Source organism: Triplophysa rosa, linkage group LG2, assembly GCF_024868665.1.
Source record: "Triplophysa rosa linkage group LG2, Trosa_1v2, whole genome shotgun sequence".
Classification (NCBI taxonomy): Eukaryota; Metazoa; Chordata; class Actinopteri; order Cypriniformes; family Nemacheilidae; genus Triplophysa; species Triplophysa rosa.
The window spans coordinates 34,461,624-34,482,579 of record NC_079891.1 but is presented as its reverse complement, the minus strand read 5'-3'; the positions used below and the strand labels follow the sequence as shown (position 1 = coordinate 34,482,579).

The 20,956-nt window shown below is 40.1% G+C and overlaps 2 protein-coding genes across 3 annotated transcripts; both read left to right on the top strand.

Moving 5' to 3' along the window:
• Nucleotides 1–729: 729 nt before the first annotated feature.
• Nucleotides 730–12,984, top strand: LOC130548117 (myb-binding protein 1A-like protein). 2 transcript variants are annotated; one of them, XM_057324652.1, is made up of 27 exons: nt 730–969; nt 1,603–1,698; nt 1,782–1,865; nt 1,962–2,036; nt 2,480–2,587; nt 2,700–2,890; nt 3,098–3,265; nt 4,012–4,129; nt 4,492–4,784; nt 4,940–5,050; nt 5,134–5,259; nt 5,402–5,608; nt 6,590–6,698; nt 6,798–6,888; nt 6,962–7,116; nt 7,385–7,519; nt 7,832–7,963; nt 8,037–8,210; nt 8,411–8,568; nt 8,660–8,794; nt 9,126–9,207; nt 9,298–9,429; nt 10,657–10,725; nt 10,819–10,932; nt 11,063–11,161; nt 11,242–11,366; nt 11,634–12,984. In XM_057324652.1, exons 1-27 carry the CDS (start codon nt 775–777, stop codon nt 11,956–11,958), a joined length of 3,807 nt encoding a protein of 1,268 aa, XP_057180635.1. In that variant the 5' UTR covers nt 730–774; the 3' UTR covers nt 11,959–12,984. The 2 variants fall into 2 exon arrangements, with proteins under 2 accessions (XP_057180635.1, XP_057180625.1); XM_057324642.1 differs by having other exon boundaries at nt 11,239–11,366.
• Nucleotides 12,985–17,551: 4,567 nt separating this feature from the next.
• LOC130572096 (myb-binding protein 1A-like protein) lies at nt 17,552–19,920 on the top strand. Its single transcript, XM_057319057.1, has 5 exons — nt 17,552–17,661; nt 17,755–17,868; nt 17,999–18,097; nt 18,175–18,302; nt 18,570–19,920. Exons 1-5 carry the CDS (start codon nt 17,581–17,583, stop codon nt 18,892–18,894), a joined length of 747 nt encoding a protein of 248 aa, XP_057175040.1. The 5' UTR covers nt 17,552–17,580; the 3' UTR covers nt 18,895–19,920.
• The last annotated feature ends 1,036 nt before the right edge of the window (nt 19,921–20,956 follow it).

Here is a 20,956-nt window from a genome sequence, read left to right as displayed (position 1 = left end):
ACACACACACACACACACACACACACACACACACACACACACACACACACACACACACACACACACACGCACACACACACACACACACACACACGCACACACACTCTGTTAACTAGGGTGGGCAGACCGCTGTGGCCCCCTGAAGCCTTATGGGGAGGTCAGACTTGATTTATACGGCCCTTCCTTATTAGTGGCTGTCATGCTGGTTTAGTCGGGATATTTCTAGAGTTTTAGAGACTGAATTACCCCCGCTGTCATCAAACATCAGATATTAATTTGTCTTGACATTCTTGTTAGCACAGTGACTTTCAAACTTATTTGACTCAAGGCCCCCTGTTGTTTTTACAGCAAATTTGAAGCTCTTTCCAAAAATAAATGATAGAATTACACATAACTCGAAAAGTTTGTTTGTTTAGTTATAAATTTCCAAAAACTTTTTTGTAGTAAAATTGATTTCTTATGATTATTTTGTCTTATCCAGAAGCCCCTTGGATGTTTGTCGAGGCTTCTTTTATCAAAATGCATTAGGCAGACATTTTTAGACAGAAACTTACAAAACATCAAACCCATGACTTTTGGATTACAGAAGTTTTCTAGAAAATGATATTTCCCCCTTATCATTAATAAAAATTTCGCAATATTCAACCAACCCTTTTAAACACATTCCCGTGTCGTTTAAGATCGGGTACTTTTATTTTGAAATCGACCCTGTGCGGAAGTGCCGCCGGAAGTACACGCCTTCGCGATCTCTCCCCACGTGTGCGCCTCACTCTGATGGTCGCAGTGATGCACACAGACATGGGAGAAGTGGATAAAGAAACCGTGAGACCTAAAGTGACCGATGCCAAAGGCATTCTTAAACAGAACCGGGAATTTCTCGATTATTTCTGGGACATCGCGAAGCCCGAGCGCGAGATCCGCCTCGCAGCAATCGAGAATCTCATTGAACAATTGAAGAAGTCTGAGAAGGTAACGGGACGACTGTCACGTGTGAACATCTTGATGTCCACTTTACATGATTCTTTATTTAGTTAAACTCTTGTTTGTTGCTGTCTGCAGTGTTTGTCTGCTATACTAAATTGTCAAAAAACGATATAGTTACCTAACGTTATATGAAGGTGTTGTCGATGTACCCACGTGGATTGTAAGTATGGATACTAATTTAGAGAGTGTTATATATTATTATTAATATTATTATAAGTTAGCTTTGCAGTTTTTTATGTCAGTTTCTTCTGAAATATTGAGTGTTGAAGTGTGACGATTTGTTGCATATTTCTTCATTTGCACTTGTTCTTGTTATGCAGACTTTTTGTAATAAATAGCTGGCCAACATCCTACTGTCATTGCCATCATGATTATCCTATAGATGAGAAGTGAGCACGTCATTGGCAGGCTGACAGTGACAGTTTGTAAATCTGAATTCAATGTCAAGAATCACTTACATCTGATGTGTCCTATATGAAAACATCTCAAATCAAATCCCTTTATTGTCACTCAGCCATATACACAAGTGCAACAGTAGGTGAAAAACTCATCTGTGGCTTCGAGCAAGTCTGCTGCTATTTTCATTTCTCACACGCGTTTTATTTTGCTTTCTGGCAGTCAGATGAGCTGAAATATTCTCTGAAGAGGCTTGTAGACGGTCTGTCTCACACAAGAGAGGATGCACGCTCAGGGTTCAGCGTAGCGCTGGCTCAGGTAAGCTTTTGTTTACTGCACACTTTTTTTACAGGAGAAGTGTGGTTTGTCGTGTCTTTGACTGTTATTGCTTCTGCCTGAAGTTGCTGAGCGTCTTTGAGGAGATCTCACTAAAATCCACGCTGGACAGCATCAAAGAAAAGCACAAACTCCAGACAGCCAAGAAGGTGAGGAATGCATCGCTCATCTGGAAACATTATATCCCCTTTGTGGTGAATTGTTTTACATATCCGACCGAACAATGCAAAACTTTCCGTTGACAGAAATTGATCCGAAATGCAGTGTTTGGAAATTTCTTTGGAGTTCTCGCCCTGTCTCAGTCTACGCGTCTGCAGAAGGTAAAACTGCGAATAAAACGCATCTTAATATGCATATTCGAACTCGGATGGCGGTGGGGGACGTCCATACCTCTTTGAATATTTAATTTGACATAAGTGTGCATTTGCATAATATTACTTGATATTAACACTTTTTGATCGGCATCTAAATCAATTCATTCCTATATCATAAGGTTTGTATTATTCTGCTACAAATGATCATTGAAGGGTGAGAGAGTTGTATCTGATATGACCTCTTTTAAAGTCAGCAGTGAAGAACTTGAATATGCTTTAAATCTGCTGTCCTTCACTTCTTAGTCATATACAACTTAAAAGGAATTGCACAAGAGTATTGTGTTTTTTTTATTAAGTGTGCAATATAAGTTAGTATGGATCATATGCGTATGGAGATGGTGGAATAAATCCAGTGACTGCATCTCATCCGTCTGTCATGTGACCTTCAGGAGCCGCAGGTTCTGCTGGAGTGTGTGCAGGTGCTACAGAGTCTGTCTCAGTACAGAGAACACCTGAGAGATCTGCCCAGAAAAACCATAGTGGACATTCTGTCACAGGTGACCCTTTCTTTAAATGATGGAATAGCTTGTCATCGAATGCTTTTTCATATCAGATGAAATGTCAAGGGTTTTATTTGAGGTCTGAATTGTGTTTTGGTGTGTTGTGCAGACGTCTACGGAGGTGTTTGAGGAGGTGCTGTTTAAGGCCCTGAAGTCTGACCTCACCTCAGCCCTCAACACGCCTGAGCAGTTAGAGCTCCTCCTGGTGGCCATACACAAGTTTCCCTCAGTCCTCAAACCCCAAAAACTGAAGAAACTGTTGGGAACCACAACCGTCATCACTGAAGAGAGTTTGCCAAAGTCAGTCTCTCTCTTTATTACATTATAGTCCGGTTTTGTCTTATTTCCCACGGCTTATTACATGAATGAAAATTTGACAAATGTACTTTATATTTTTTTATTTGTTACATAACTTGAAAGTACTGAAATGTTTTATACCCGGCAGACTTGTGTGCTTAATGCTTTGTAAGTTCACAGTTTGTGTGACGCGTGTTCGTGTTCTTTCAGGTTGGTGTGTGTTCTGAAGATGGCCGCTCGCTCCGTTAAGAAGGAGGCGGTGTTGCCGCCGGTGGCTTTAGATCTGCTGCAGGCGTCTCTGCGTGAGGACAACTTTGAAATGTTCTGGACCGAAGCTATCATCAAAGGCATGATGTCTGAGATGCCCGGACACACACAGTGAGTTTACTCCTTACTTAACCTGCAGGTTTAGGTGTCTTACATTAAAGCGGGTTTAATCGACATCAGATAAACCAATACGAGTAGATTACCACCCAGAGAAGTGCTCAAACTCACCTGATGCTGGGGTTTTCTGTGTTTGGGGATTACATGAGCACTAATCATTCAGCTGTTAAATTCAGTGAAATGTCATATTTCATTTGAACCGTTTACATTTTAATATTTGTACATTTGTAAAACGATGGAGTGTTATTCCACATTAAAAATACTGTAGTATGCTTTATTATTTACTGTAACAAGTTGTTGTCAAATTCCAAAGTATTATAGTGTTTTTGCACCATACCATAGTAAACATTAAAATATAGTAGTTCTAGTTTTAGGGCTGTCAAATGATTAATCATGATTAATCGCATCCAGAATAAAAGTTTGTGTTTACATAATATAAGTGTGTGGACTGTGCATATTAGCGTTGTATTTATAAACGCATACACATACATGCATAGATAAAAAAGTAAAACATAAAAGTAATAAACGCTTACGTGTAATTTCAATTATTGGTAAATATAAATAAATACATTGAAATAGTTCCTGTATATACACATGTATGTGTACATTTTTGTGTTAATAGTTCTAGTAATACTAGTACAAAATATTGAAGTATTCATTCATTTTTTTAATTAATTACTACATTTTACTATGAAGCTTACTACAAATACACACACAAATGCTTTTTCTCTGTTTCTCAGTTATTTGAGTTTTCGTCTGCTGGGAGCCGCTCTGCCGCTGTTGTCCATCTCTCAGCTTGAGTTTGTTTTGTCGGGTGATGTGATGAGACATTATGGCGAACACGTGCTGTCTGCGCAGGTCTGTCGTCTGCATCATCATCATCATCATCACACTCATTCTCAATGATCTCTTTATCCTTTCGGTTTAATCCACCGTTAAGCTTTTATATTTACATTTAGCTATTGGATAATGTAGCCTTTGCATCTTAAGCTGTAAAAAAATATTTATATGATTGAGATTTTGATCTCTGCAGTCCAAGCAAGTGCAGGTTATTTGGTTTGAGATGACTCTTAGATATACTAACTTATACATACATAACCTATGGCAAACCATTGCAATATTTTGATATATGTAACTTTTCACTGTTGCACACAAGTTTGCTCGGTTGCTTGTAATTCATTGCTGTATATTGATTGTTTATTGTGTGTGTTTATCTTCAGTTGCCCGATCGGTTCAAGTTCGCTCCAGAGATGGCGAGATACGCGAGCGAGTTCATGCAGCGCTGCAGTGATGCTGACAGACAGCTGACCGTCGTGGTGGGTTTCACTCGACTCACTAACCGAGGTTTCCCTGTGGTTCCGTCTCACTGGAAGGTGCTCGAGCACATGGTTCCGTCTGCACTGCAGCGATACACGGAGTGGCTTATAGAGGAGTTCTGCAATCCACAGCTGGACGCGTGTTTGGATTTCACCACACACAGACAGAAGGGCAACCAGGACACCGCTGAAGTCAAGTGAGTTCCCCTGGCGTCCTTTATTCATGTGTGAATCAAACCCTGTACGTGAACGCAAAAGAAGATATTTTGAGAAATGTCTCCGTACAATGAAAGTCAATGTGGGCCAGTTTTGTTTGGGTCTCAGCGTAAATCTGCTTTGTGTTTTTCTGTAGGGAAGACGACTGTATGGCCCGCTTTCGTAAATGGATCATACAGCGGCTCGCCTTCATCGGTGAAGACCATCAGATTAAGAAAGACGAGGATCTGGTCATGAACATCACGAGGTGACTCATCTTTGTCTTTTGTGTGTTGCTCACGTGACCTCTGTTTTTCTGATCCTAAGTGACGATGTTGTGTTGTTCCGCAGGTTTATTTTCTTCCATGCCTTTTTTGATGCGAAGAAACCCACCTCAGATATTCCAGAGACGACACGAGCGCTTTCAGTGCCAATAGAAAAGCAAACGCGATCCAGCATTGCTTCTGCTTTCTACAGGTCTGACCTGCCGTTCGGTTTAGTTTGAAATCTTTTCCTAATGCGTTCTGTTAATAGTCGCGTTGGATAAAAACATCTGATGATGCAAATGTAATTCACGCTGTCCTTTTTTGGTATTAACGCACACATCGCGTGTCCTCAGTCTCCTGCAGAGCTTGAACTCGATGCCCGTGTTAGGAGACGTCTCGGAGACGGAGGGTCAGAACTCCAGGAGGATTCTGGGAGTGAAAGCAGATGGTACTTTGTGGATTTATTGTGTGGTGCAGTATGCCGCCACGCTCCTCAACCAGAGCAAACACGCCCAGATCATTGACGCCTTCAGTCCTGAACAGAGAGAGGAATGGGACAGGTACTCGATCACATCTTACAATGAATTAGGGATGCTCATCCGGACATTAACCGTTAACTGATAAGATTTTAGTATTTAATTGGAATTAATAAAAAACATGCTGCGAAGGCTGTGTCCTCCGGAGGTCGCTTTTGTCGGCCGCATACGCCTTCGCATGCGACATCCGGAGGACGCAGACTTCGAAATGAGACGCAGCTACAGTTGACGAGGGTCTGTGACGGGTTAAAAATCAATAAAAAATTCACAGATTTATTTTAACATGCAAACAGCAGCATAACGAATAGATGAGCAACGCCACCTGCATTCACATATGATCACATTTCACGAGCCTGCAGCGCTTTAGACAATGGAGATGAGTAAAACTAAAATAATACAAATCCAAAGCATAAAATTAACAGGCAAGAAAATAACTTAAATAATTAACAAAACAAAATCACATAAGATCCGGCTTCTTATGAAGGTTATTTCCGTCAGAACGTTTTTTCATCAAATAAAAATAGCAGGCCTACCTGTGGCCTCAACAATCAGGTGAATTACACTTGTCCAGTTTTGTCATGTGATTTGCGTGATCGGATTTTAATCCGTCTCGAAAGCATTTTGGAGAGCATCTGCACGCTCCACGAGTTCACACATGTATAGCATGTTTTTCTTTCATCATACAGAAAACTAAAAAACATTTTATTAAATAATAATAATTATTATTATAAAAAAATCATTAAAATTATTTAACTTCAAAAAATAAACATACCTTTTAAATCGTTTAACTGATCGGTCAAAATGTGTATTATCGGTTAACGGTTGAACATCCCTACAATGAATGCTTGAAGAGGCATTTATTTGGCACATCTACGTAAGAAGTCTTGTATTTTTCTTCCATCACGACATCAGATTTAATTATGATTACATGAGAATCCACGACAATATCATTGAAATGAAATAGTTATAAATCTCTGATATAACCGTGAACATAACCGTGTGCAGCCTGCTGGAGTCTGTGGAGGCTTTGAGAAAAAAATCAAAGAAATCTTCGTCCCCTAAACACGCCGCCTTCCAGCATCTCTTTCTGCTCATCGGCGTTCAGATGTTCAAGGTTTGAGCGATTCGCATGCTATACAACGATTTGTTTTCACCGTTTAATCCAAAGAAGAACTCCAGGGTTTTTGAGAATTGATGTTGAGTGTGCGTTCAGGATCCGAAGGAGAGCGTGGAGCTGTTGAAGGACCTGCGGAGCTGCATGGAAAAAGCTCAGGCTAAGAAATCTAAAAAGAAGAAGGCCACGGGTATGACATCTGCCGTTTCAACAGGGACTTCCTGGGTAAATACAGCCTCTCTGATGATTGTTGTGTGTTACAGGTTGCGAGGAGGAGCCGCACTGGGTGGAGGTGGTGGTTGAAATCCTCCTCTCACTTCTGTCTCAGCCCAGTCGTCTCATTCGTAACGTGTGTCGAGTCGTGTTCACCCGAATCTGCCCTGAGGTCACGCAAGGAGCGCTCGACTCCATCCTGAACGTAAGAGAACATCATCAAACACGCAATAACGGCAAGATGAAAATGAGGCTTTTACAGGTTTTTGATTGGATCGTGGAAGTTAGCCCGTGTTGCTATCGGTTGGTTTTTGTTTTGTCCCTCCCATGTGGCATTAGTTACATCATCAATATAAAAACTTGCAGGTGGAGAAAACCCTTTTTATTTCTTTAGAAATGATGTGCGTGCCGTGCATGAATTGGGTTGTGTATTAGGAAATAAAAATGGTTCATTTTGGGTTCATGTTCATCAGGTTTTGGATCCCAACAAAGATGAGGACGAAAGCGGTGTTGTGGTGACCGACGAGAAGGAGAAAGGGAAGAAAAAACACAAAGTAGAGGAGGATGAAGATGAAGATGAGGATGGGAATGAAGAGGGCAAGGATGAGGTTACTATTAAACTATTCTTTGTTCATTAAAACCAAATAAAATATCGGCGTAAATATATATTTACATTTCTTTAACGCAAATTAGAAATGTTGCAGCGGCAATAAATCGAAATTTTTAAATAAAAAAAAATTAAATAACAAGATAAACAATTTAATAATTTAAATTACATTTTACACTTAAAAAATGAAGCATTTACAAATGCTAATTAAAACGAAAAATATTCTTAGAAACTATAATTCAAAATATTATGTAAATAACTCTGGAGACTATCCCACAGAACGGTGTCTTGAATCTCATTCTTATCTCATCAGGATGAAGAAGACTCTAATTCCTCAGATGATGATGATGATGATGATGAAGAGGAGGCTATGGAGGAAGGAGGGGAGGTGGATCAGAACTTCCGGCTGGAGTTGATGAAGGTTCTGCAGGGTCAGAACGCTCTGGTATGAATAGCAACACTTCTGTTGGATGATAAAATGCGTCGGCGATGACAGGTGTTCTGCTGTTCATGCGTAGGTCAAAGAGGAAGACGGCAGCGATGAAGATGAGCTGGATGATGAAGGTATGATGAAGCTGGATGGAAGTTTGGCATCTCTCTTTCTGGAGCAGAAGAAGAGGATTCAAGCCAAAAAGGACGAGAAGGACAGACTGCGCAAGGAAAAGGTCCTCGTACGAGACTTCAAGATTAAAGTAAGTGCTGTTATTGCTCGATGCGTGAAGAGTATGGAGGTGTAAAACGAATCTGGATTTGAGTAAATCTGATGAGAAATGTTGGAGTTCATATCGAGATCTTCATTAATATTGACTTTCGATTGCAGACTTGACCGATCTGAGCTCAGTTTGACACATTGTTGACCTCACGTCTGAAACTTGTGTTGTGTTAAATTCAGGTTCTGGATATGGTGGAGATTTTTTTGAATAAACAGGGCAGCAGTTGTCTTGTTCTCGGGCTGGTGGAGCCGCTGCTCGGCGTGATCGAGAACGGCATGAGCTCTGAGGCCAGCCAACAGGAGCAAGACTACCTGGGCAGAGCCGCTGACATTTTCAGGTGACATTTTCAATTCTTCATTTATTTGCAGATCCAGATGTTCTTTTTAACAGATGTTGTTGAATAAAGTCAAGAAATCTTTGATTGGCAGGAACCAGCTCTGTCGGGGCAAATATTACTGCAGGGACACTGAAGGACGAGAGGCGGAACTTTATGAGATGCTGGAGCGCCTGATTGGTCGAGCTCAAAAACTCACAGACTCATCTGTGTCGCTCTATTACTTCAGGTGAGGGCTTCTGGAATATTTATTATTAAAGGGACAGTTCACCCAAAAATGTAAATTCTGTCATCATTTACTCACACTGGAGTTTTTCCAAATCTGTATACATTTCTTTGTTGTGATGAACACAGAGAGAGATATTTGGAAGAATGCTCGTAACCAAACAGTTCTTGGTCACCGTTGACTACCATAGTAGAAGAAGTGACCCGGAACTGTTTGCTGTCTGACATTCTTCAAAATATCTTCTTTTGTGTTCAACAGAAAAATAACATTTTCTACTACGTTGAGTTCTTTTCATTCTTAATGGTTTTGATTGACTGGTACTTGTTTTTCTCAGCGCTGCTCTGTATGTAGTGAAAGTGTTAAAAGGTGTGAAAAGCGAACAGGATCCGACAAACAAACAGTCCGCAGAGTCTGAGGTATGAGACCTTATTTCACTACGTTTTTTATATTCAGTGAGGATCAATACTGAGGCCGACTCTGTTTGTCTGCGTGTGTGTTGTTCACAGGGAAGGATTATGGGTAATGTGGATGTAGAGAGGGTCACGTCTTGCTTCAGAGATGCTTTGACGTCCTTCATGACGCGGAGGAAAAGTTCTCTGACGGGAGCCATGTTCATCGACCTCTTCAGCCGCTTGCCTGTGAGTCCACGTGACTTCTAAACAATACCATAGTAAATATTCAAATATACTACAGTATTTACTACAGTTCATGAGTTCACTACACAGTACTATGGTATGTATTTACATGTGTAGAATATATATACTAAAGAATAAATATACTATAGCGTACTACACTTTACTATAGTTGATACTAAAATACACTACAGTGTTGTATTAAGAAGGTGCTTCAACACAAGCTGCGCAGACACGCGTCTTCTTTATACAATGCGAGCTGCGCAGACACGCGTCTTCTTTATACAGTTATAAAGTCAGCTTTATAACACAACGCAGCTCGCGTTGTATAAAGAATACGCCCCTCACTTTGTAACTCTTTTATAGAATATAACATCAGAATAACTGTGGAGCTCGTGCTGTATAAAGAGGATGCGCAGTTTACTTTATAACTGTATAAAGACAACGCGTGTCTGTGCAGCTCGCGTTGTATAAAGACGCGTGTCTGCGCAGCTCGCGTTGTATAAAGAAGACACGTGTCTGCGCAGCTCGCGTTGTATAAAGACGCGTGTCTGCGCAGCTTGCGTTGTATAAAGACGCGTGTCTGTGCATCTCGCGTTGTATAAAGAAGACGCGTGTCTGCGCATCTCGCGTTGTATAAAGAAGACGCGTGTCTGCGCATCTCGCGTTGTATAAAGAAGACGCGTGTCTGCGCATCTCGCGTTGTATAAAGACGCGTGTCTGCGCATCTCGCGTTGTATAAAGATGCGTGTCTGCGCATCTCGCGTTGTATAAAGATGTGTGTCTGCGCATCTCGCGTTGTATAAAGAAGACGCGTGTCTGCGCAGCCCGCGTTGTATAAAGAAGACGCGTGTCTGCGCAGCCCGCGTTGTATAAAGAAGACGCGTGTCCGCGCATCTCACGTTGTATAAAGAAGACGCGTGTCTGCGCAGCCCGCGTTGTATAAAGAAGACGCGTGTCTGTGCAGCTTCCGTTGTAAAAAGAAGACGCGCCTCACTTTATAACCCTACTACAGTGGTTTAACTTCTGAAGAACTGTGGAAGAGTAATATTATTATACGTGTCATTACATTTTCGTTGCTGTGTTTATTTTATTAAACTGTGAATATTTATGAAATAAATATCTTAAATAAGCCATGCTTTATATTGAACTCTGCTCTTTAGAAAAATCTTGTGATGTCATATTCTACATGTAGTCGGTGCGTCACGTGAGCTGTTTTTCATGTGTTTGAAGGTTTTGTGTGTGAACCTGTTAGACACTGCGGTGGAAAACATCACAGGTGGCCTGAGAGACCATCAACAGGTACATTAAACGCTCTATAAATGGAAATGTTTGGTTGTGTTATTGTCATGACGTATAATGCTCATTATTTGTTTGACTGATGGGTTGTTTTAGGGTCAGGCGTGTGTCATGGTGCTCAAAGCCCTGCAGTCGAAAGAAGTGAAGAAGCTCATGTCTGACAGTCAGTGGACTGAACTCTATCAGAAGATTGTGAAACAGATCACTAAGGTACGCCGAAGTTCACGCGTCTCAACAAAATTCACATGTTTGTAATCTGCTTTCTTCCCGGGAGCAGTTTTTGTCTCAATGGGATGAGTGACACGTTTGTTTTTCTGTTTGTTTTTTCTCTTTCGTACAGGTTTTTGAGAACGTGCAGTGCAAGAGCAAAGCAGTTCATGAGAAAACGGTCAAAGCTCTGGAACTCTGTCAGTATCTTGTGAAAACCGCTAAGAATCAGGTAATAAATCCGCTTTCATACCGTATACAGTTCTCATAATCCGAGATTGTGAATAATGTTTTTTCTATTTCTTTCAGCAGAAGATGCCGGTTGTTTTGGATGTCCTTCAGAGCGTTCTCAAGTCCATGAATGCAGATGGATGTCTGCAGAAAGCAGGACAGCTCGAGGACACGTACTGGAGTGTGATGAGATTATTTGGCGTTCTGTAAGTCGTCGTTATTTTGATTTTAACGGTACACACTGAGCGTCTGTGATATTACGTTTACATTTACATTCATGCGTTCGGCAGACGCTTTTATCCAAAGCAACTAACAAATCTTAAAATGTTATTTCAATTCGATGCATTAAAATAGTCCCAATTGAAAGGACGTCTTTGCATGTGTTTGTTATTTTAAGTTTAGTGTAGTTGCACATATTAACGTCATGAATCTGTGCTTCGTCACGTTAACATCTCTATATTCCCCACCTTTAGAAAACCAAAGATAGAGAAGGTGAAGAAAGTCGTGGAGGCAGAGGACACCGAGAAGCCCGCAAAGAAGAAAAAGGGATTCCTTCCCGAAACAAAGAAACGCAAGAATCGTATGAAGCCCACGGTACTGGAGGGAAAAGAGACGCCCGCCACCGAAAGCGCTGAAGGAACACCTGGAGAAGCAGCGAAGAAGAAGAAAAAGAAAAACAAGAAACGGAAACGGCCACGGCAAGAAGAAGAGACGGCAACTCAGTCGCCTGCTAAAAAAGCCAAAACACAGCAGAAACAAAACAAAAAGAAAAAGAAGAAAGGAGGGGATGAGAAATAAGTGGACAGTGTGAGAAATACTGGACTGGTGTGATGTTTTTGTTTACAAAAAGTAATTCGCCAAAAACATGTTTACCACACGGTTTTTCTGTTTAAAAGTGTTGATAAATCCACTTCTGAATTCACATTTAATGATCAAACATCAGCTTTTCTGTTTAATAATCTCAGCCTATGTGAAAAGTCTGTGTTGATACTTCATTTATCTGTATTTGCCTTTTGAATGATACAGCGTTTGTAAAAGCAATAGATGAAAGACTAAAAGGCTTTTTATTGTTAATATGCAGCGTCTGTTTGTACTTACAAACTGATATCTGTGTGTGGCAGTCATTGTGTTTCAATAATAATGTTTTTCTTTTAATGACACTGGCTTTAAAGGAACAGTTTAGCCAAGAATGAGAATTCTTTAATCATTTATTCACCCTTTTATCATTAAAATCCACTTTGATTTTCTTCTGCAGAACACAAAAGAAGATATTTTGAGGAACGTTGATAACCAAACAACATTAAACGCCATTGACTTTCATTGTGTGAACACGGAACCACCGACACATTTATCAAATTATCTTCTGTTGTGGTCCACTGAAGAAAAGGCATCATACAGAACTACAGTTGTGCTCAAAATTGTTCATTCCCTCTGTAAATATGATCAGCATAATTCTTTTGATCTATGAAGGTATTTTTGGTGCAAAACTACTGAGCACCTGTGAGAATGGAATTTGTAGTTGTAGAGGTCGGCCACACATGTGTATCAGTAAATTTGTAGTAAAAATTCGAAGTTGCAAACTTGTAGATTTTTTTTCTCTTCCGCAAACACAACACAACAGTTACACCTTTTGTTTGACATGTAAATTATTATTTTCCTTAATTAACACGTGGCTTGGAACCATCTAGCTGTAAAAAAAAACTATAACGTTATGTGGTGTGGCATAACTATAAGTGGTGTGTTTTTCTAACCAAATGAGTGATTAACAAAAATAAAGCATGATAAATATAGTTTACTTAATAAAGCCAAGTATACGAAAACACATCAATAATTCTCTAATTTTTTTACATATTATCATAGGCAAACCAAATGCAGTGGTGTGCATTATAGCGGAAACTCACATGAACAATGTAGTTGTTTTAGTCCTGTAAATCATTCCCTCTAAATGTTATTGAGCTGTAAATATATATCTTTTGAAGGAACCCATATAGTAGATGGGTATAATATACACAGCAAAACACATGGCAATATTTACTTATGACTTCACAGTTTGCTGTAATAAATATAAAAAATCAAAAGGTGTGCATAGCTGACACCTACATGAACACTGTAGAGCTGGTTTTGTGGTCTAAGTTATCCCCTTTAAATGCTACGGAAGTTAGAAACGTGTATTAATGTGTATGTAACTTTTGAGACGGTCCCTAAATTCACGAATATCAAACGTCCAACCTCAAGCAACGAACTTAAGTGTGTCCATACTTAATTTGTAAATACGTTCTTGCATAATTTGGCAAAAACTAAACAAGAGTTTAAAATACTATGAAAACACATGCCTCTTGTTCTTTTACTTTGCGTTGTTGGCGTTTACCTTTTTTTTCGCTCCAGACGGATGGCGCCGTTTAAAACCATGGCAAGGGACATCAGCAGCACATCACGCGCATGTCATTCCCTGCCCCGCACTGATGTCCGAGAATGTCACAGTCATTAAATAAATTAAGTACGAAAAGGAAATTTCCAAATAATGCCTCTAAAGTTGGATCCACAAATTATAAAAATAACGTCTTAATTGTTTACAATAGTGTTTTTGATTCGGTACTCAAGTGGCCCCCTGGTGGTTTAGATGCCCTACGCAACCTGCGTAGTCTGCGTATAGGCAGGATCGGCTCTGAGTACATTGGTTTAGTTTAAATAAATATGCTGGTCCGCTACATGACAATCCCTTACGAAAACTAATCATGGTTTTACTACAGCAACCATATTTTTGTTGTTGTTTTAACTGTAAGAAAAACGTGTGTTTTGTTTGTTTAACTGTAGGCCTGTAATTTTCATAAGGGATTGTCAACGTAGCTGACCAGCACACTTATTTAAACTAAACCAATGTACTCTATTACGATTAGTGATTTCAGGAAAATAAAGCAGCTCGGGATGATTCTCGCAGAGTTTTTCACTTGCGCGTTAGGGCGCCACCTGCTGGGCGCCAAAACTAGCTCGTTTGGCTGCAAATGCACAAATCACTTTTGCATCATATTTCACACAGATATGTGGTGCAAAATGATAGTGTGTGCGAACTTGTGTCAGAGACTCGCAGCAGCAGATTCAAGCAGTTGTAGTTATGTTCTTGTGTTTGTGCTAGAACAATGTGCAAGAATAAAACCTTTAATTTGTGAGAAAATATTTGACAAGCATTCAACTCTCATTGCATGAATTCACATACTGTTTGCGGATGTGCAAAACTCGTCTGTGAACGCACGTCTTTTGGTGCAGGTGTGTGAATGTGTTTTGCACCATATTTACTGCAGCATTTGTAGCAAAAAAATGTGAGTGCACGAGTATCTCAGTTTGTGATTTGTAGAATTGGATTTGTGCGCTTGCACTGAAGGATTCAAGAAGGTGTAACTGTTGTGTTGTGTTTGCGGGGGAGAAAAAAAATCTACAAGTTTGCAAATTCAAATTTTGACTACAAATTTACTGATACACATGTGTGGCCGACCTTTACAACTACAAGTTCCACTCTCACAGGTGCTCAGTAGTTTTGCACCAAAAATACCTTCATATTTGATCCTTTACATTTTAGATTTATTTACATAATAAATTATATATTTGTGTAACCTTTTGGCCAAGAAAACTGTCTTGAAGACTCAACAGACCTTCATTTTCTCGCTCCTTCTACGGTTTTTGAAAAGTGCATAAAACGTGATCGCCGGTAGAGGGCAGTGTTCGAGTAAGCGGGTCTAAATGGAGAATGAGCGAGGAAGTGATCAGTGTCCTGTCCAGATGCCAGAAACAGAAATAGTAAACATGAAAGTGAGAAGCAGTGCGTGAGATTAAAGCTGTAAGTGTTTTTAGCGTTCAGCGGCCTCCAGACGTCAGAACCAGCGCTGTTATTCGCGTCTCTTGAGCGAAAGTTCTTATCGGAGCCGTGAGATCCGACGGAGCGTCATGTTCAACAACATCACACCATCGCTGTCGGCTCCATCTGAGGCTGGAGATATCAGAAGTTCGGCGTTTAATCTGGGCGAACCTCTCCGACAACCGCGATCTTCTCCTCCGATCAGCGCAGGTGAACTTCAAGTCGCTACTAATTAGCATGTCTGTCTGCTAGCGGCTAATGACAACAACGTGTCACACATATGGAGCGAAATAAACGCATTAAATTCACGTTGATTTACAATTGCATGATTCTTTGACTTCTATAAAGCACAGTCGTAAATCTGATAAATCCCCCCCCCCATTTGGAAATATAACCACGGTTTTATTATAGTGAAAGAAATGTTTTTGGCGAATTACTATTTGTAATGCCACAATTTACTACAAATATCATTGTTAAACTAAGGTTACTGTGGTTAATTTTGTAAAAGTTGTATGTTTTACTACGAATGCCATAGTGAAACTGTGGTTACTCCAATTGGAGGTTTGAGTTTACCGTGGTTTTACTACAAATCGTGGTTAACTATGGTAAGATTTACTACAAATATTGTGGTTAAACTATACCGTGTTAATACTGTTTACCATGATTTTACTATAAATACTGTTGTCAAACTGTTGTTACTATAGTGAGACCTTTGGCAAGTCTGAGTTGACTATGATTTTACTACAAATATCATTGTTGAACTATGGTCGCAATGTGGTAAGCCTTGATTTACTACAAATATGATATCAGTATGCTTACTATAGTAAGATAATGGTAAATATAAGTTTACTATAATTTATGACAAGTATCATGGCTGAAGTACGGTTACTACAGTGCATCCGGAAAGTATTCACAGCGCTTCACTTTTTCCACTTTTTGTTATGTTACAGCCTTATTCCAAAATGGATGAAATTCATTATTTTCCTCAAAATTCTACAAACAATACCCCATAATGACAACGTGAAAGAAGTTTGTTTGAAATCTTTGCAAATTTATTCAAAATAAAAACGAAAAAAGCACAAGTACATAAGTATTCACAGCCATGACACTCAAAATTGAGCTCAGGTGCGGCCTGTTTCCGCTGATCTGAACTTGATTGGAGTCCAGCTGTGGTCAATTCGGTTGATTGAACATGATTTGGAAAGGCACACGCCTCTCGATATAAGGTCCCACAGTTAACAGTGCATGTCAGAGCACAAACCAAGCCATGNGCATCTCGCGTTGTATAAAGAAGACGCGTGTCTGCGCATCTCGCGTTGTATAAAGAAGACGCGTGTCTGCGCATCTCGCGTTGTATAAAGAAGACGCGTGTCTGCGCATCTCGCGTTGTATAAAGAAGACGCGTGTCTGCGCATCTCGCGTTGTATAAAGAAGACGCGTGTCTGCGCATCTCGCGTTGTATAAAGAAGACGCGTGTCTGCGCATCTCGCGTTGTATAAAGAAGACGCGTGTCTGCGCATCTCGCGTTGTATAAAGAAGACGCGTGTCTGCGCATCTCGCGTTGTATAAAGAAGACGCGTGTCTGCGCATCTCGCGTTGTATAAAGAAGACGCGTGTCTGCGCATCTCGCGTTGTATAAAGAAGACGCGTGTCTGCGCATCTCGCGTTGTATAAAGAAGACGCGTGTCTGCGCATCTCGCGTTGTATAAAGAAGACGCGTGTCTGCGCATCTCGCGTTGTATAAAGAAGACGCGTGTCTGCGCATCTCGCGTTGTATAAAGAAGACGCGTGTCTGCGCATCTCGCGTTGTATAAAGAAGACGCGTGTCTGCGCATCTCGCGTTGTATAAAGAAGACGCGTGTCTGCGCATCTCGCGTTGTATAAAGAAGACGCGTGTCTGCGCATCTCGCGTTGTATAAAGAAGACGCGTGTCTGCGCATCTCGCGTTGTATAAAGAAGACACGTGTCTGCGCATCTCGCGTTGTATAAAGAAGACGCGTGTCTGCGCATCTCGCGTTGTATAAAGAAGACGCGTGTCTGCGCATCTCGCGTTGTATAAAGACGCGTGTCTGCGCATCTCGCGTTGTATAAAGATGCGTGTCTGCGCATCTCGCGTTGTATAAAGATGTGTGTCTGCGCATCTCGCGTTGTATAAAGAAGACGCGTGTCTGCGCAGCCCGCGTTGTATAAAGAAGACGCGTGTCTGCGCAGCCCGCGTTGTATAAAGAAGACGCGTGTCCGCGCATCTCACGTTGTATAAAGAAGACGCGTGTCTGCGCAGCCCGCGTTGTATAAAGAAGACGCGTGTCTGTGCAGCTTCCGTTGTAAAAAGAAGACGCGCCTCACTTTATAACCCTACTACAGTGGTTTAACTTCTGAAGAACTGTGGAAGAGTAATATTATTATACGTGTCATTACATTTTCGTTGCTGTGTTTATTTTATTAAACTGTGAATATTTATGAAATAAATATCTTAAATAAGCCATGCTTTATATTGAACTCTGCTCTTTAGAAAAATCTTGTGATGTCATATTCTACATGTAGTCGGTGCGTCACGTGAGCTGTTTTTCATGTGTTTGAAGGTTTTGTGTGTGAACCTGTTAGACACTGCGGTGGAAAACATCACAGGTGGCCTGAGAGACCATCAACAGGTACATTAAACGCTCTATAAATGGAAATGTTTGGTTGTGTTATTGTCATGACGTATAATGCTCATTATTTGTTTGACTGATGGGTTGTTTTAGGGTCAGGCGTGTGTCATGGTGCTCAAAGCCCTGCAGTCGAAAGAAGTGAAGAAGCTCATGTCTGACAGTCAGTGGACTGAACTCTATCAGAAGATTGTGAAACAGATCACTAAGGTACGCCGAAGTTCACGCGTCTCAACAAAATTCACATGTTTGTAATCTGCTTTCTTCCCGGGAGCAGTTTTTGTCTCAATGGGATGAGTGACACGTTTGTTTTTCTGTTTGTTTTTTCTCTTTCGTACAGGTTTTTGAGAACGTGCAGTGCAAGAGCAAAGCAGTTCATGAGAAAACGGTCAAAGCTCTGGAACTCTGTCAGTATCTTGTGAAAACCGCTAAGAATCAGGTAATAAATCCGCTTTCATACCGTATACAGTTCTCATAATCCGAGATTGTGAATAATGTTTTTTCTATTTCTTTCAGCAGAAGATGCCGGTTGTTTTGGATGTCCTTCAGAGCGTTCTCAAGTCCATGAATGCAGATGGATGTCTGCAGAAAGCAGGACAGCTCGAGGACACGTACTGGAGTGTGATGAGATTATTTGGCGTTCTGTAAGTCGTCGTTATTTTGATTTTAACGGTACACACTGAGCGTCTGTGATATTACGTTTACATTTACATTCATGCGTTCGGCAGACGCTTTTATCCAAAGCAACTAACAAATCTTAAAATGTTATTTCAATTCGATGCATTAAAATAGTCCCAATTGAAAGGACGTCTTTGCATGTGTTTGTTATTTTAAGTTTAGTGTAGTTGCACATATTAACGTCATGAATCTGTGCTTCGTCACGTTAACATCTCTATATTCCCCACCTTTAGAAAACCAAAGATAGAGAAGGTGAAGAAAGTCGTGGAGGCAGAGGACACCGAGAAGCCCGCAAAGAAGAAAAAGGGATTCCTTCCCGAAACAAAGAAACGCAAGAATCGTATGAAGCCCACGGTACTGGAGGGAAAAGAGACGCCCGCCACCGAAAGCGCTGAAGGAACACCTGGAGAAGCAGCGAAGAAGAAGAAAAAGAAAAACAAGAAACGGAAACGGCCACGGCAAGAAGAAGAGACGGCAACTCAGTCGCCTGCTAAAAAAGCCAAAACACAGCAGAAACAAAACAAAAAGAAAAAGAAGAAAGGAGGGGATGAGAAATAAGTGGACAGTGTGAGAAATACTGGACTGGTGTGATGTTTTTGTTTACAAAAAGTAATTCGCCAAAAACATGTTTACCACACGGTTTTTCTGTTTAAAAGTGTTGATAAATCCACTTCTGAATTCACATTTAATGATCAAACATCAGCTTTTCTGTTTAATAATCTCAGCCTATGTGAAAAGTCTGTGTTGATACTTCATTTATCTGTATTTGCCTTTTGAATGATACAGCGTTTGTAAAAGCAATAGATGAAAGACTAAAAGGCTTTTTATTGTTAATATGCAGCGTCTGTTTGTACTTACAAACTGATATCTGTGTGTGGCAGTCATTGTGTTTCAATAATAATGTTTTTCTTTTAATGACACTGGCTTTAAAGGAACAGTTTAGCCAAGAATGAGAATTCTTTAATCATTTATTCACCCTTTTATCATTAAAATCCACTTTGATTTTCTTCTGCAGAACACAAAAGAAGATATTTTGAGGAACGTTGATAACCAAACAACATTAAACGCCATTGACTTTCATTGTGTGAACACGGAACCACCGACACATTTATCAAATTATCTTCTGTTGTGGTCCACTGAAGAAAAGGCATCATACAGAACTACAGTTGTGCTCAAAATTGTTCATTCCCTCTGTAAATATGATCAGCATAATTCTTTTGATCTATGAAGGTATTTTTGGTGCAAAACTACTGAGCACCTGTGAGAATGGAATTTGTAGTTGTAGAGGTCGGCCACACATGTGTATCAGTAAATTTGTAGTAAAAATTCGAAGTTGCAAACTTGTAGATTTTTTTTCTCTTCCGCAAACACAACACAACAGTTACACCTTTTGTTTGACATGTAAATTATTATTTTCCTTAATTAACACGTGGCTTGGAACCATCTAGCTGTAAAAAAAAACTATAACGTTATGTGGTGTGGCATAACTATAAGTGGTGTGTTTTTCTAACCAAATGAGTGATTAACAAAAATAAAGCATGATAAATATAGTTTACTTAATAAAGCCAAGTATACGAAAACACATCAATAATTCTCTAATTTTTTTACATATTATCATAGGCAAACCAAATGCAGTGGTGTGCATTATAGCGGAAACTCACATGAACAATGTAGTTGTTTTAGTCCTGTAAATCATTCCCTCTAAATGTTATTGAGCTGTAAATATATATCTTTTGAAGGAACCCATATAGTAGATGGGTATAATATACACAGCAAAACACATGGCAATATTTACTTATGACTTCACAGTTTGCTGTAATAAATATAAAAAATCAAAAGGTGTGCATAGCTGACACCTACATGAACACTGTAGAGCTGGTTTTGTGGTCTAAGTTATCCCCTTTAAATGCTACGGAAGTTAGAAACGTGTATTAATGTGTATGTAACTTTTGAGACGGTCCCTAAATTCACGAATATCAAACGTCCAACCTCAAGCAACGAACTTAAGTGTGTCCATACTTAATTTGTAAATACGTTCTTGCATAATTTGGCAAAAACTAAACAAGAGTTTAAAATACTATGAAAACACATGCCTCTTGTTCTTTTACTTTGCGTTGTTGGCGTTTACCTGTTTTTTCGCTCCAGACGGATGGCGCCGTTTAAAACCATGGCAAGGGACATCAGCAGCACATCACGCGCATGTCATTCCCTGCCCCGCACTGATGTCCGAGAATGTCACAGTCATTAAATAAATTAAGTACGAAAAGGAAATTTCCAAATAATGCCTCTAAAGTTGGATCCACAAATTATAAAAATAACGTCTTAATTGTTTACAATAGTGTTTTTGATTCGGTACTCAAGAGGCCCCCTGGTGGTTTAGAAGCCCTACGCAACCTGCGAAGTCTGCGTATAGGCAGGATCGGCTCTGAGTACATTGGATTAGTTTAAATAAATATGCTGGTCCGCTACATGACAATCCCTTACGAAAACTAATCATGGTTTTACTACAGCAACCATATTTTTGTTGTTGTTTTAACTGTAAGAAAAACGTGTGTTTTGTTTGTTTAACTGTAGGCCTGTAATTTTCATAAGGGATTGTCAACGTAGCTGACCAGCACAC